This window comes from Eptatretus burgeri, chromosome 4 (genome assembly GCF_056783735.1).
Source record: "Eptatretus burgeri isolate ZD-2024b chromosome 4, Ebu_testis_v1, whole genome shotgun sequence".
Taxonomy (NCBI): Eukaryota; Metazoa; Chordata; class Myxini; order Myxiniformes; family Myxinidae; genus Eptatretus; species Eptatretus burgeri.
In genome coordinates this window covers 114,041,086-114,054,612 of record NC_140964.1, presented here as the reverse complement: position 1 = coordinate 114,054,612, position 13,527 = coordinate 114,041,086, and the positions used below count along the sequence as shown (strand labels likewise).

Here is a 13,527-nt window from a genome sequence, read left to right as displayed (position 1 = left end):
AATGTATGCTAATAACCAACAAGCATGAATTTGCTACACATCCTGGGTTAAAATTGCATGGCAATTATTAAACAAGGGAATAACCAGTTATGTCAGTTTGCAACATTGATTCGTTCTTTGCTCTTAGATTAAATAACACAGAAGCTTGGCAAATGCTACATGCTTAATTTGATCGGCCAATGATCACTCTTCCTTTTACTGGAAAAGAAATCTCAATGACAGTTATTAAACAGTCCACCAAAGTCTTGAAACTTTGTTTTTCAGTTTCTTCAAAATTGACTTATCCTGACATCTCTGGTTTTCCCCTTGTGGTCTTCATATATGTGTATGTATGTATATGTATGTATATATATATATATATATATATATATATATACATATATATATATATATATATATACATATACATATATATATATATGTATATATATATATATATATATATATATATATATATATATATGTATATATATATGTATATATATATATATATGTATATATATATGTATATATATATATATATGTATATGTATATATGTATATATGTATATATATGTATATATGTATATATATATGTATATATGTATATGTATATATGTATATGTATATATATATATATATATATGTATATGTATATATATATATATATATATATATATATATATATATATATATATATATATATATATATATATATATATATATGTATATATATATATATATGTATATATGTATATATGTATATATATATGTATATATATATGTATATGTATATATATATATATGTATATATATATATGTATATATATATATATATATACAATACAGTAGACTAGGTGTAAGTCGGCAGCGTGTAACTCGTCACTTCGCCTAAGTCGGCAGCGTCAAAAAGTCCCGAATTTATCTCATGTTAAATCCCTTTGAATAAAGGGTCATCCCTCTGAAAGTCGCCATCTCTAAGTCGTCACTTCGTCTAAGTCGTCAGATGTTGTCCATTCCCATGTAATGGAAACTCAAGTAAATTACCACTCCTCACTCGTCACACGGAACTGCTGCCTCATGAGAAGCCCGATTTCATGGAATCGTGATGCTCGCTCAATGGTGTACACCGCCAGTGATAGGCTATTTATAACTGCGTACACACGTTGATCGCACTGCAGGCAGGACAATGGCGACTAAGCGTAAGCTTACAACTAAAACCTACCAAGAAAAATACGACATTATCCAGTTTTGCGAGGCAAATCCACTGATGAAGAAAACTGACATGGCTGAGAAGTTGGACATCAAACGGCAGACATTGAATGATATCTTGAAGAATAAGGGCAAGATATTTGGACAAGTGGAGAAGATCGTGAGGCCGGTGGGAAGTGTGAAATGTGTGTCCTTTGAAGATGTCAATGACGCGCTCATCATCTGGTTTCGGCAAATGTCGGCTCAGCCAAATATTCGGTTTCGGCCGATACTGTCTTTCGGTGGAGGATTGGCCAGCCAACATCATGGAATACAATGACCGGTTTGAATCCTTTCTCATGCACCAGATGCCCAAGAGTTTGAGGCAGTCAAACATAACGGATTACTTCGCGAAGAAGTAAAGGATCGATCGAGCTTAGTGTTGAAGTCCGATCATGGTTTTATATTGGCTTGTTTTGTACATTACCGCACTCACTTACACATAGGCATTGAGTGGTAATCATCACCACGATGACTGTGTGTCATGTAATTTGTCACCATACCATTGTTGCAGATTCGCGCCCGCCGGCGTGCGAGCGGCCACGTAACTCGAATCGCGGCACGTCGTCCACCGGACGGACAATCCCGTCGTGACCCTCTCGGACTAACGCCGGGAACTAGTCACGGGTGGGCCTTTCGGCCTGACCACGATCGTGCCAATCGGCCCCCCACGTGGGATAGGGTTGCTCGCCAAATTCGACCTACCTAAGTACCCACACGGAGGGTAGACCGGGCGATCGCACCTCGCCGCAGGTCGACTTCGGACACGGGCCACTTTAAGCGACCCGTTCCGTACTATCGGGATAACCGAGCGGTGTTATAGTCAACCTCGATGGTTCGATTAATTATTGGGCGTTTTTAGCCCACGACCAACCCTTTACGTGAAGTAAGATGGAGATTCAATAAAGGAAAAGACGAAGCGAAACGGGAGAAATAGTTCAACATAAAGCACATTTATTCCGCGGCAAACGGAAAGCACACATATACAATTATACACCAAAAGCACATGTAAAAATAGAAGAAACACACAATTCTGCACAAAAAGCAAATTCAACAATGCAGATCTACTAACGACTACAGAGCACACGGCAACACTTATACAGTTTTACTTCACAGACGGCGCCGACAACACATATACTCAAAGCAAAAGAAAAAGGGACCACCCTCAACGATGAGGGGGGCAGACGGGCCTGGGGCCGAGACCGCGTCGAGCCTACCCGTCTGGTGATGAGCCGCAAAATGGCGGTGGCGCCCTGACTCCGCAGGCCTCGCTGGCACTGCCTGGAAATGGGGTGGGAACGGGGCCCCCTTCTCACACCATCTCAGCGCGGGGGGAAACAGGAGGGGGTTGTTGATGCTCGGGGGAATGAGGATATCTCGCTGGCTTGGGTCCCGCGACGAGCGTCTCCACCGCGACCTCGGTCGCGTTACCGGCCTCCCCTCTCCGCAGCTCCCCGACTCTGACACGAGCGCCCTCTCGACTGCCTTCGCCGCCGCCACCTCTCCAACTCTCCCACTCTCCACTCTTCTCAGCTCCATCCAACTGCTTTCTCTGACTCTTCTCTTCTCAACTCTCCTTGACTGACTGACTTTTCGGCGAGCGAACGTGGCCCTTTATAGCCCCTGGGGCTTCGCTCCTTCACCTTCGACCCTTCACCTCTGGCTGGCTCCCCATTGGACAGAGGAAAAGTGGGCGTGAATGATTTTTGATCCGCGAATCTGCATATAGCGATTATACTCCGACGCACCTGGAGGCGGGGCCAAATCGCCCCACGCTCGCCGATAGGACGGAACAGAAGTGGGCGTGAATCGTTCTTGATCCGATTTCTTCAGAAAGGCTGGTGTTTTTGCCACCGCCGCTCGGCGCGCGCCCTGCACGAGTCCAGGATCGGTGTCCACAAGCGGCGCGGGAATGGCGGTGATGCGATGGTTGCGAGAGCGAGATGTGACGGTAAAGGTCGTGGCTGTTGTTGTGAAGCGGCGTTGCGGTTGGTGGTTGTTGTGTGATGGCTGTTGAGACGTGGTTGTGGTGGTAGTAATGGCGGCTGGTCCAAAATAAAGATAGTAAAAGAAAAACTGCTATCCTGAAGGGTCGCAGCCCGAATGAATGACATTTATTCCCTCTAAACAACGGGTTTGGGCTACTTCACATATACTTACAGAGATATCTCACCTAAGGGACCTGAATGGTGGTTTGTGAATTTCGTCAACCACAACACCATCACCGATGGTATACGAGTTGTCTTACAGAGTTGTTCATTATCTTTACTTTTGATAAACTGATTCATGAATTCCATCTTTGCTTGATCACTTTTCAACTCACCAACTCACCCCCACCTATGCCCCGAGGATTGTGTTTTCCTTTTGGTACAATAGCCGGCTCTCACACATATGTGTCCAGGCCACGCGCGACTTCATCCTTCACCCCACAGTCATCATGAAAGTTCGCATACGCGCAAGTCGTCACATTTCTAAGTCATCACTTTTTTCTCGGTCCCGATGGTGACGACTTACGCCTAGTCTACTGTGTGTGTGTGTATGTATATATATATATAAATATATATATATATATATATATATATATATAAATATATATATATAAAAATAAATATATATATATATATATATATATATATATATATATATATATATATATATATATATATATATATATATATATCTATGCACGCACACACACGCACACATCACGATATCTCAAAAAGTTGTGGACAGGTTGGGTGTGTGACCATGAGTTGATTTGATTTTTGTGACTATCTGAAACCAGATGTGGATACTATAATTGTTTAATATTCAAAGTGATTCTTCACCATTGACAGATCGGGCCAAAAACGATATTGTATTGTTTCGCGTGAAATTTCAAAAATGTATTGGATTCGATATGTTCTCATGGATCAAGCATTAAGTGGCGGAGGTATGCGCTCCACTGAGTCCCCTTCTTGTTGTTTTTGTTTTATTCCTCTGACACCGAAGGTGGAAGGAGGTTGTTTTCACTCCTGTTTGTCTGTCTGTCTTTATGTGTTTGTGTGTGGGATATTTCAAAAAGTTGTGGACGGATTTGGATGAAATTTCGAGGGCAGATTTGGTGTGCCACAAGGACGAACTGATTTAGATCTTGGTGAACATCCGAATCCAAATGCGGCTATCAGAATTTTTGAAGTGATTCTTCCCCATTGAGAGATGGGGCAAAAATGATATATCGCATGATATCTTAAAAAGTTGTGGAAGGATTCAGATGAAACTTTGTGGACAGGTTGGGTGTGTGACAAGGAATAATTGATTCAGTTTTGGTGCAGATCTGGAGACGAGAGTTATTTAATATTTAAAGTCATTCTTCACCTTTGAGAGAGAGGGCCAAAAACGATATTGTCCTGTCTCGCATGATAGTTCAAAAATGTATTGGGCCCGATATGTTCTCGTGGATCAGGCATTGCGTGGCGTACGTATGCACTCTACCGAGTAACCTCATTTGTTTTGTAATTAGAATGCCATGTCGTTGTAAAAGACTTATTAAGCTGCTTGATATACCTTATCATAGCGTGCATTTAAATCATGGGAATTCTGATGGATTTTTTTTTGGTTGTTGATTAGCCTAATCTAAGCCTAATCAACTTAGGAGTTGATGATCATTTTGGTTTATTACATTCCACATCAGAATGCTTCAGTGGAACTCAACAAAAAACATGCAAATCACACACACACTCACACACTACATCCATTTTTAGTGGTCCATTGGGTCTTCTGGTCGTCAAAGGTCAAAGGGGTCTCAGCGGTTTAAAGCGGTCAAAAAGTACATTCCAATGGTGCATAATCGATGAATATATGTATGTAATTTAAGGACAGAAAAAGTATGACACACACACACACACACCATTTGTAGTGGATTTCCCACTACTGATAGTCTGTACCAACTCTGAGCCTAAAACCATCAAAAGTTAATTGTGAACTATCCAAAGAGCTGACAAAGCCACACACATGAACCACCGTGCTATGGCTCGAGTGGATGAGCTGGGTTTTGACTCGATGGTTAATATTTAAACATGGTGATTTGGAATAGGCCATGTAAGATGTTGCACTTCCCTCAGGTTCTTGAACCAGTATGTAATGCTTACAGTTGTGGGTACTGGAGCATTATTTTTTTGGAGCAACAAAGTTTGTATCATGGGATGCAATTGATCACGAAGGATATTCATACATACTTTTTCTTTCGTGGGGAGGGGGATGTTAAACAGGTTCCGAAATGCACTGTGTGTTCACTTCTTCCCATGTTTGTGTTGCAGGTGCTGATGCGAGCAACCAAATCAGCACTCATGAGATCAGTATTCCAAACGATGTGAGTGCCTTGCTGTGGAGTGCTCCTTAACATCCATGATTTTCATACATTTGAATGTCCTGCATGTTATAATTGCTGCCGGTGAAGTGCAAAAATGGCATTTGTTGCAGTTGATTGGATCCATCATAGGAAAGCAAGGCAGCAAGATAAATGAGATAAGACAGATGTCCGGGGCCCAGATAAAGATCGGTGGTCCGACTGAGGGCTCGACTGACCGTCAGGTCACCATTACCGGCTCACCTGCAAACATCAGCTTGGCCCAATACCTGATCAATGCCAGGTGAGTTCAGCTTGTATCTCTTAAAATTTATCGGATGGTGGCTTGAATGCCAGGGCAAGGGTGGTGTTTGACAAGCACTAAATCTTACTCATTGTTAATTTGGGGGAGGGGTGGGGTTGTGTGTCCTGGCCGGCCTTAAAGGTGTGTAGTGAAAATGACTTGAAGAAACAGTGCGCGTGAGTGGGTGAGTGAGTTTTTTTCTGTTTTGTGTGCCAGCGTGCACGCTTGGAGCCAAGACGTACAACTCCACCACACAAGTGTGTCCCTGTGTTTTTGCCCACAGCCTAAAGTCATGCCCCTTGACTGCTTCACTGCAGAGCGATCTGCTCATGACCTTATCTCAGCCCTCAACCCCATCCTTGGCGGCGCTGCTCTCAGCATCTGCCTCCCCCCTTCCCGTTACCTCATCCCCTGCTCCAGCGACCGCCAACCCGTCCCTCTTGACCCAGACCCTAGTCCCTCTTGCCGTGCCTGCCGGGGAAGTGCTCGGTGTCCCTGATGCTCTCTCCATGGAGGGCCTGGGGAAAGCTAGCTCGTCTATCTCTCTCAAGTCTGAGCGGCACAGGCCATATTGAGGCCTGCTGTTTATACTTTATTTTATTTTTTTAGTCCCACACCCTTTTCTTTTTTTCTTTTCTTTTTTTTAAATTTTCTTTCCTTTTTGGATAAGTCAGTCTCTGATTTTATGTGAACATTGTGGTACAGCCATGGTCATTGTTAGTTGACACAAGAACTGACATTTATTTGCACCTCATTGTTTGGCTTTTGCTTTGTTTTACCAACTGAACGACGTTATCGAGATTCGTTAGAGGTCAGTATGAGTACACGGAGGAGTTTTCCTGTAAGCAGAAAATGCATTGCTTTTCAAAGTGGCTTTTCTTTGGGGATTGCTTTGTAAGCTGCTGTAGTGTGGTGTGTTCCCTGCCGCGGAGCGGAGGTCCCACCATTCAGAAGCCTTTGGTTTTCTCTTGCAGACTGACTTCGGAAGTATCGGGTATGGCGAGTATGTGAGTGCTGGAAAGCGCCGAGCCTAGTTAAGATCTCTCCGTAATGCATCCCTGCGTTGTCCTTCAAGAACAAACACGAGCGTATAGATATTTTACCGTAGTATGATATTCCCTTTATTATTTTTTTATTTTTATTTTTTTTAATTTTATTTGTAAGCAGCACTAAATGGAGACCTGTGTGCAGATTCTGCATACTTTGAATATGGATGGGAGCTTTGAGGTTGTGCTGCTTAGTGTTTGTGTAGGCCTTTCCTGACCCTTATCCTCTTTAATCTATTCTCTAGTTATGCCTGTTTCACCTTGTACCTTGGTGTGGACACTTCCAATAAAGATGGACAGCTATCCATGTTTCTCCACTGCCCCTTTCCTCTTGCTGTTTGTTTTTAAGTGGTACTCTCGAGGCCTGCATTTCAGCCTCAGTGGACGCAACAACATTGGCTTTTGTCAAAATAATGTTTCCTGAGTTGCCGTGGATGTAAGGACATCTCTCTGCTGCTTTCAAGTCCAGATTTGGTTAGAATTGGATGTTTTTCATCATCGTTTAGTTTTAGTGCAGTGCTGATCATTGATCTCCCCCAATTTGTGTCGTCGTCTTGGTCAGGTAAAATGCATGAGATCACAAGCTCCTTCTATGTGCTGACAATACGAAAACAAAAACGAGGAAGGAAAGATCTGCAACTGCTTCTTTACGCCATCAGTTAAACTCACTCCCCTGAGTCATGTGCTAAACAGATATTTACTCGTGTGTGGACAAATATGTCATCATGCACCAATAGGTGCAATGAGACCCAAAAATTGGAGTGACTGAACTTCTTCAAGAGGATTGTTATGAAAGTTGATGGGCTTGCCAGATGGTCCTTTTGGGGAGAGGACAAGATCAGCCTGTAACTTGGAAGAAAAACTTATTTTGGACAAACTTTTCCACCTTCTTCGACACAAAAGACATACCAGGAGCAGTTGAGTGTGATTTGGTATGGTGGATACAGAGAGAGAGGGGTTGGGGACAAAATTTGGAAGCAAACGCAGGATTGAGGGGTTCGGCCTTGTCGCAAGCGGAGTCGGCTGTGGTGCCATTGGAGGGGGAGAATACACCAGAGACTTATTTAATAAGAATCACCACGGTTTAGACTTTAGAAGGAAACGACTTTGAAAGTTTAATCGTGAAGTTTGTTGAATGATCTGAGATTGTCTTCGGTTGGATTTGCCTTCCAGGAAGAGAAGGCAATTTGTTTCAGAGCAACTACATCACCACAGGATTCAGTGTACCATGGGTGGGAAGAAGGGGAGGATAAATGAAGACTGTATCGGATGAATCGGTGCATAGCTAAGAGGGAGCAGGTTTCTGTGGAAGAACTCTCAGGCTGAGTTAATATCAGGGGTGGTAGATATAGGAGACAAATCCTAACATTAGTGTCAGAGATGGTGACATTTAGGGTGAGTTAAAGTTGGTCCACGTTGTCTGGGAGAGAAATTTAGATCGAGTCATCACTGGAAGAGGGTACGACACACGCACGCAAACAAACAAGAGGTGGGAGCGGAGGGGAAGTCACAGCCAAAGGTACTCCTGGGGTTTTGGAGGTGGAAGATTGGTACACGTACAGTGAGAGATGGAGTTCTTCATGTAAAGTGCAACTCTGCTGCCAGGATGGGGTTCAGGCCTATCCAATCGGAGGAGACAATAGCCAGGAAGACATCCTGTTGGAGGAAGAATGCTGTTAAATAGATGTCAGGTTTATCAGCAGCGTCCTGGATTGAGATATCTGATGGGAGTGGAGACCTCGGATGTTTGAGGTCCATACAGTGGGGGACAGGGGAGGAGGAATTGTTGGCAGGGTGCAGGAATATGGAAAGGAGGAAAGAGAGGAGGTGTTGGTGGAATTAGGAGAGTGGTTCGGGGTAGCTTGAAGGATGTGGAATTGGTGGGGTTAGGGAGCTCGGAAGATGTGATTGGGGAGGGGGCTTGGAGGGTGTGGGATTTTGGTTGCACTGGGCAACTGTTAATGTCGAACCTTGTATACGGAGACAGATATGGGAGGGGTGGAGAAAATAAACGATTGTTAAAACATGAAGGAAAGTGGTACCGCAGGTAACGAACGGAAGGAGGGTTGATGGACCAAGCATTTAGGAGTGAGACTGGTTTGTAAAATAATCCTTGTGAAGAAGAAGAATTCTTTCGGATGCAGTACAACGCTGTGGGGTAACAACATTGGCTGAGGGTGTGGCAGATATTGCCCTCTGCTGGTTAGGGCAAGAATTTGTAATTTGTCCAGGGTTCCAGCGATGGCTAGCCTCTTCGTAAAGGACACCATGGGATTTTTAACGGCCACCAACGAATGCTGGCAGATGGGACACCCGTTAAACGTCCATACGAGCGACTGCACACACGTTGACTATTCACTCTGCCTATGAAACGCCGGGTTAACAGTTTTATAGCTGGGTCGGGATGTGGACCCAGGGCGAGTGTGCATTGGTCATCTTGTCGGCCAAGAAGAAGAATAGATCGTGAAGAATGTGAAGTGCTCCTCACAGAGAAATAACAGAGGTGAGGCTTTTTAAAATGCATCGAAAAGCTTTTAAAGGAAGAAGTGTTTTATTTTAAAATGAAGATTCAATTTGGAGATGTTAAGAAAAGGAATGGATTTGGAATGAGGTGCAGGAATTACTGTAGAGAAATTGAGCTTGTGTTTTGGAGTGAAAAGTAAATTTGTTTTTAAAAAATATATTTATTTATTATTATTATTATTTTTTCTAATGCCTCTGCTGACGGTCACTCGAGGCATTGTATTTTCAGGTTGTCCGTCTCCGTATGTACGTCCATGATCATTTTCCCTGTTCTCTGCAACCGCTTAGCCGATTGACATCGGTCACGTAATTCGGCAGCCATGTTTTTTTATTCATGTATATCCTTTTTTTTTTTTTTCTTTTTTTTTTTCTTTACGTAAAAAGCTTCAAAAAAATAAATCTCAAACGGCTGAACAGATCGAGGCAAAACTTTTCACGAATGATCGCCTATCCATGAGGAACAAAAAGTTCTCCACCTATAACATCAAGGGTCACATGGTTGAGCAGCTATGATTTTTGGTTTTGAGGAATAAACATTTTAAAATCATCTTGACATCAGAATGGCTTGACAGATCGAGGGGAAACTTGACCCACATGTTCCCCAAGCCTTGGGGATGCCGGGGTGTTTACAGATAATTTATCCATCATGTTGTCTGGCAGCAATATTGGATTGAACAATCATCTTAAAATATTGTTTATTTTGAACCGCTTTATCAATCAATGTGAAACTTATATTTATTATCGAGTAGTCGTGGGGAATATGTTTTAAATTTCAACCTGGTCGGATGGATGGCCTGGCAGCCAGAATTATTTAATATTTCAATCAAACTTTTACAAGTGTGTAATAATGTCAAGCATGTCTGTTGACGTCACGATGTTGAAGTGCCGTTCTAGTTTTTTGTTAATACACAAAATTATATGGCTGTGCTGCTTTAAATATTTGTATTAGTATGTTCACTGCTGTTATTTATTGTGAGCTTAGAATACCCTGAGGCTACTTGCAAAATTTGGTTCAGTAGCTTTTGTTTTTTGAAGCATAATCAAATATTCAAGTAATAAAAAAATCTTTTTAAACTACAAGTGCACTCGGTGGAGTGCATACTTCTGCCATACACTGCGTGATCCAGTAGAGCATGATTGGGCCCAATATTTTTTGATATGGCATGCTATACTACTCATGTCGAATGTTTTCACAATAATTATGACTATGTAGGTTATGTGGTGTGGTAGTAGGAAACGGGTCCACCGGTCTTTGGGTTTTAATAGGCTTTAAGACCATTTGACACAATGTCCATCCCGAGATGACCCTCAGATATAGCATGCTATTATTTAGTAAATCATTTTGGCCATATCTCTCAATGCCGAAGAATCATTTTGAATATTAAAATATTATCGTATTCGGATCTTTGCCACCAAGTTTTGTGCTAATCCATCCATCATTTTTTGAGATATCCTGCACAGACACATGGGGGTGAAAATGTAACCACCTTCTACCTTTGGTGCCGGAGGTAACAAGAAAGAGCAATCGGAGATTGCAGACTCGCCAGGACGTATTTTGTGTGGCAAATCAATGGAAGGATGTATTAAATAAAAAGTTTAAATGGTCTCATTGTAAATGTGTAAAGGCCGGAAAAGGTTGAAGGGTGTAATTTAGGGTCTCGAGTTCTGCTGTTCATTGCACAGCTCGCAAGCCACTGGTGGCTTAAACTGGGGTCCCTGACATGTGGATGAAAATACACAAATGTGAAAACGTCCCATCATAATCCACCATATATGCTATTAAACTGACCCAATGGTTTCTAATGTTCCAATGTGAAACATTAAAAGTAACATAATTACATCGATCTATTGTTACGAATCTGGAAGCCTTGTGCACACAGACGGACAGCCGTCCTCGTACCTTAGTTGTTTCGATAAGTATGTGTTTATAGTTGGGGTCCCCAACCTGTGTCTAATGGGAATTACATGTGTGCGCTGCAAATTACTTTTTAGATCATCTCTACCGAGATGACCTAATAAAGTCGGACCAAATGTACGTCCGTCCGTACGTCCGTCAATTTTTCTTTCCAATCTTGATGAAACTTAGTATGTGGGTAGAGGTCGATGAGTGTTGCACAACGATATAACTTTTGTTCGGGTTCAAGGTCAGGGACGAGGTCACGTAAGTTATAAAAATCGCCATTTTCAAAACCTTTCTTCTGCCATTCTACAAGATATTCTGCAACTGTTTATTGATTATGATAGTATAAAATATTATCTTGTATCTAACCGGACAGATTTTTGAATTTCCTTCCCGTTTGATCGTCACGTGATCTGGAAGATGGCCAAAACCGCCGATGCGATTCGCAAAGAAGGAAGGAAGGAGAAATGAAATATAAATATAAAACACATTTTTAGCCTTTTATATTTATACATTTTCTGCCGAAGGTGCAAAAGTTTCAAAACCCGAAATGTAAACGTCGGCATTTATTTTCAAAATTTAATTTCGTGCGCGTGCCAAAATGCCGAGTCATCTTTAACCAAACTGCGTAGTAGAACTGCGCAGTAGTCCGGTCATGGCGTCTGAACAGTGGCCAGCGTGCTTCAGATTGACTGTGGTTTCTGGGGCGAAGGTGATTGTTAAGAAGTATGTCGGCGGTATAAATTCGAGCGACTGTATTGGTGATTTAATCACGCAACATCTTGACAACGAATATTCTGGCCGAACCATTGCATCAATTCAGTGCATCAGCAGGGATGATTCGCAGGCTCCTCTTGATCGTGCCGATATCTAACATAATCACCGGCGGACATCACCGTGCACTGCAGGCTGTGGGGCGAGGCCACGGATCCCGGATGAGGGGATAAGTGATAAATTATGCTACATGCTTTGGGCTTTCTGATTAATATATCAGAGTACATTCCATAATTAATAATTAATGAATCTGGCAAGAGAAAATGTTTTTTTCATACCTGACATGTTACTTTGTGCAGTGTCCTGAAACTTCTGTGGAATTAATAATTCATGAATTTGCTCGCTCTAACGATTTTTCAAACCTCAATATCTCTATAAATACTTGACCAATTTTCATTGTGAAAGTTGCATTATAATCAGTGAAGAATAATGTACAGGATTATCATAATCTCCGAGAACTAAGCCTATTTTTTCGTTTTTTTTTTTTCTACAACCGGAAGTGAAATGTCCCCAGTGAGTGGACGGACCGGAAAACCACGTATTGCACTTACTGGTGATTCTGATGTGTTAATCCGGGTACTAAATGAACAATACTTCTTCTTCTTCCGCTGTGGCGACCCTGAACGGGAGCAGCCGAATCATCCGTATGATCCACATTGTGATTTGGCACATGTTTTACGCCAGATGCCCTTCCTGACGCAACCCTGGTCGCCTCTTACGACACAGGGATATGGTACACCTATTTTAACCGGGGTATACACCGGCCCAGTACACTGGTACTCATTTCGCCGACCTCGGAAGGATGACAGGCTGAGTCAACCCCCTGGTGTATTAATTCAGTGGCCCAACGGGGCTTGAACTCAGGACCTTTTGGATCCTAAGCCACTGCGCCAACACCAGGCTCGAAATGAACAATACATATTTATTAATTATGTCATTAATTGTATTATCCTAGTGTATCTCTGTAAACTATTTCAATCTAAACGGTTAGTTTGGACTATTTCGCGGTTACCTGAACTGAACATTGAGAACTTGTGGTGATATAGAGATGACCGTCACCCCCACACGGGGGTAATTTTTGAGTCAGGGTTTTCTTTTATTTTTACATCGATAACACCACGCCTCTCTTCCTCGACCCGACGCCATTACACACGTGGCCAGAGGTGAGGAGGTGGGCGGAGCCATAAACGCCTCCGCTCGGGACTCCGCCCAGAAAAGTGGGAGTTGCCCCGCCTACCATGGGCCTGTCCAATGGAGGACGGCAAGGGAATCTCGTGATGAGTCTGACCAATGAGGAGGCGAGTGGCCAGAAAGAAGAGGCCCTCCCGCCTGAGAAGAAAGTGTGGTGGTCTGGACGAGCGAGAAGAGAGATAGACGGGACGGCGCAGTGTCTGCAGCTGCTGGTCTTGTGTCGCTGCTTCTG

At 42.7% G+C, this 13,527-nt stretch overlaps 1 protein-coding gene across 3 annotated transcripts in view; it reads left to right on the top strand.

Annotated features, from left to right (window-relative positions):
• The window catches only part of LOC147028922 (poly(rC)-binding protein 3-like), a 63,878-nt gene extending 56,666 nt beyond the window's left edge, over window positions 1-7,212 (top strand). For 2 of the 3 annotated variants that reach the window (XM_085879801.1, XM_085879802.1), the window contains exons 11-13: window positions 5,529-5,581; window positions 5,692-5,861; window positions 6,145-7,212. In XM_085879801.1, coding sequence (XP_085735927.1) covers window positions 5,529-5,581; window positions 5,692-5,861; window positions 6,145-6,436 — 515 coding nt within the window. In that variant the 3' untranslated portion in view covers window positions 6,437-7,212. The remainder of the gene's footprint in view (window positions 1-5,528; window positions 5,582-5,691; window positions 5,862-6,144) is intronic. The other variant, XM_085879803.1, reaches the window with a different exon arrangement.
• Window positions 7,213-13,527: the final 6,315 nt, after the last annotated feature.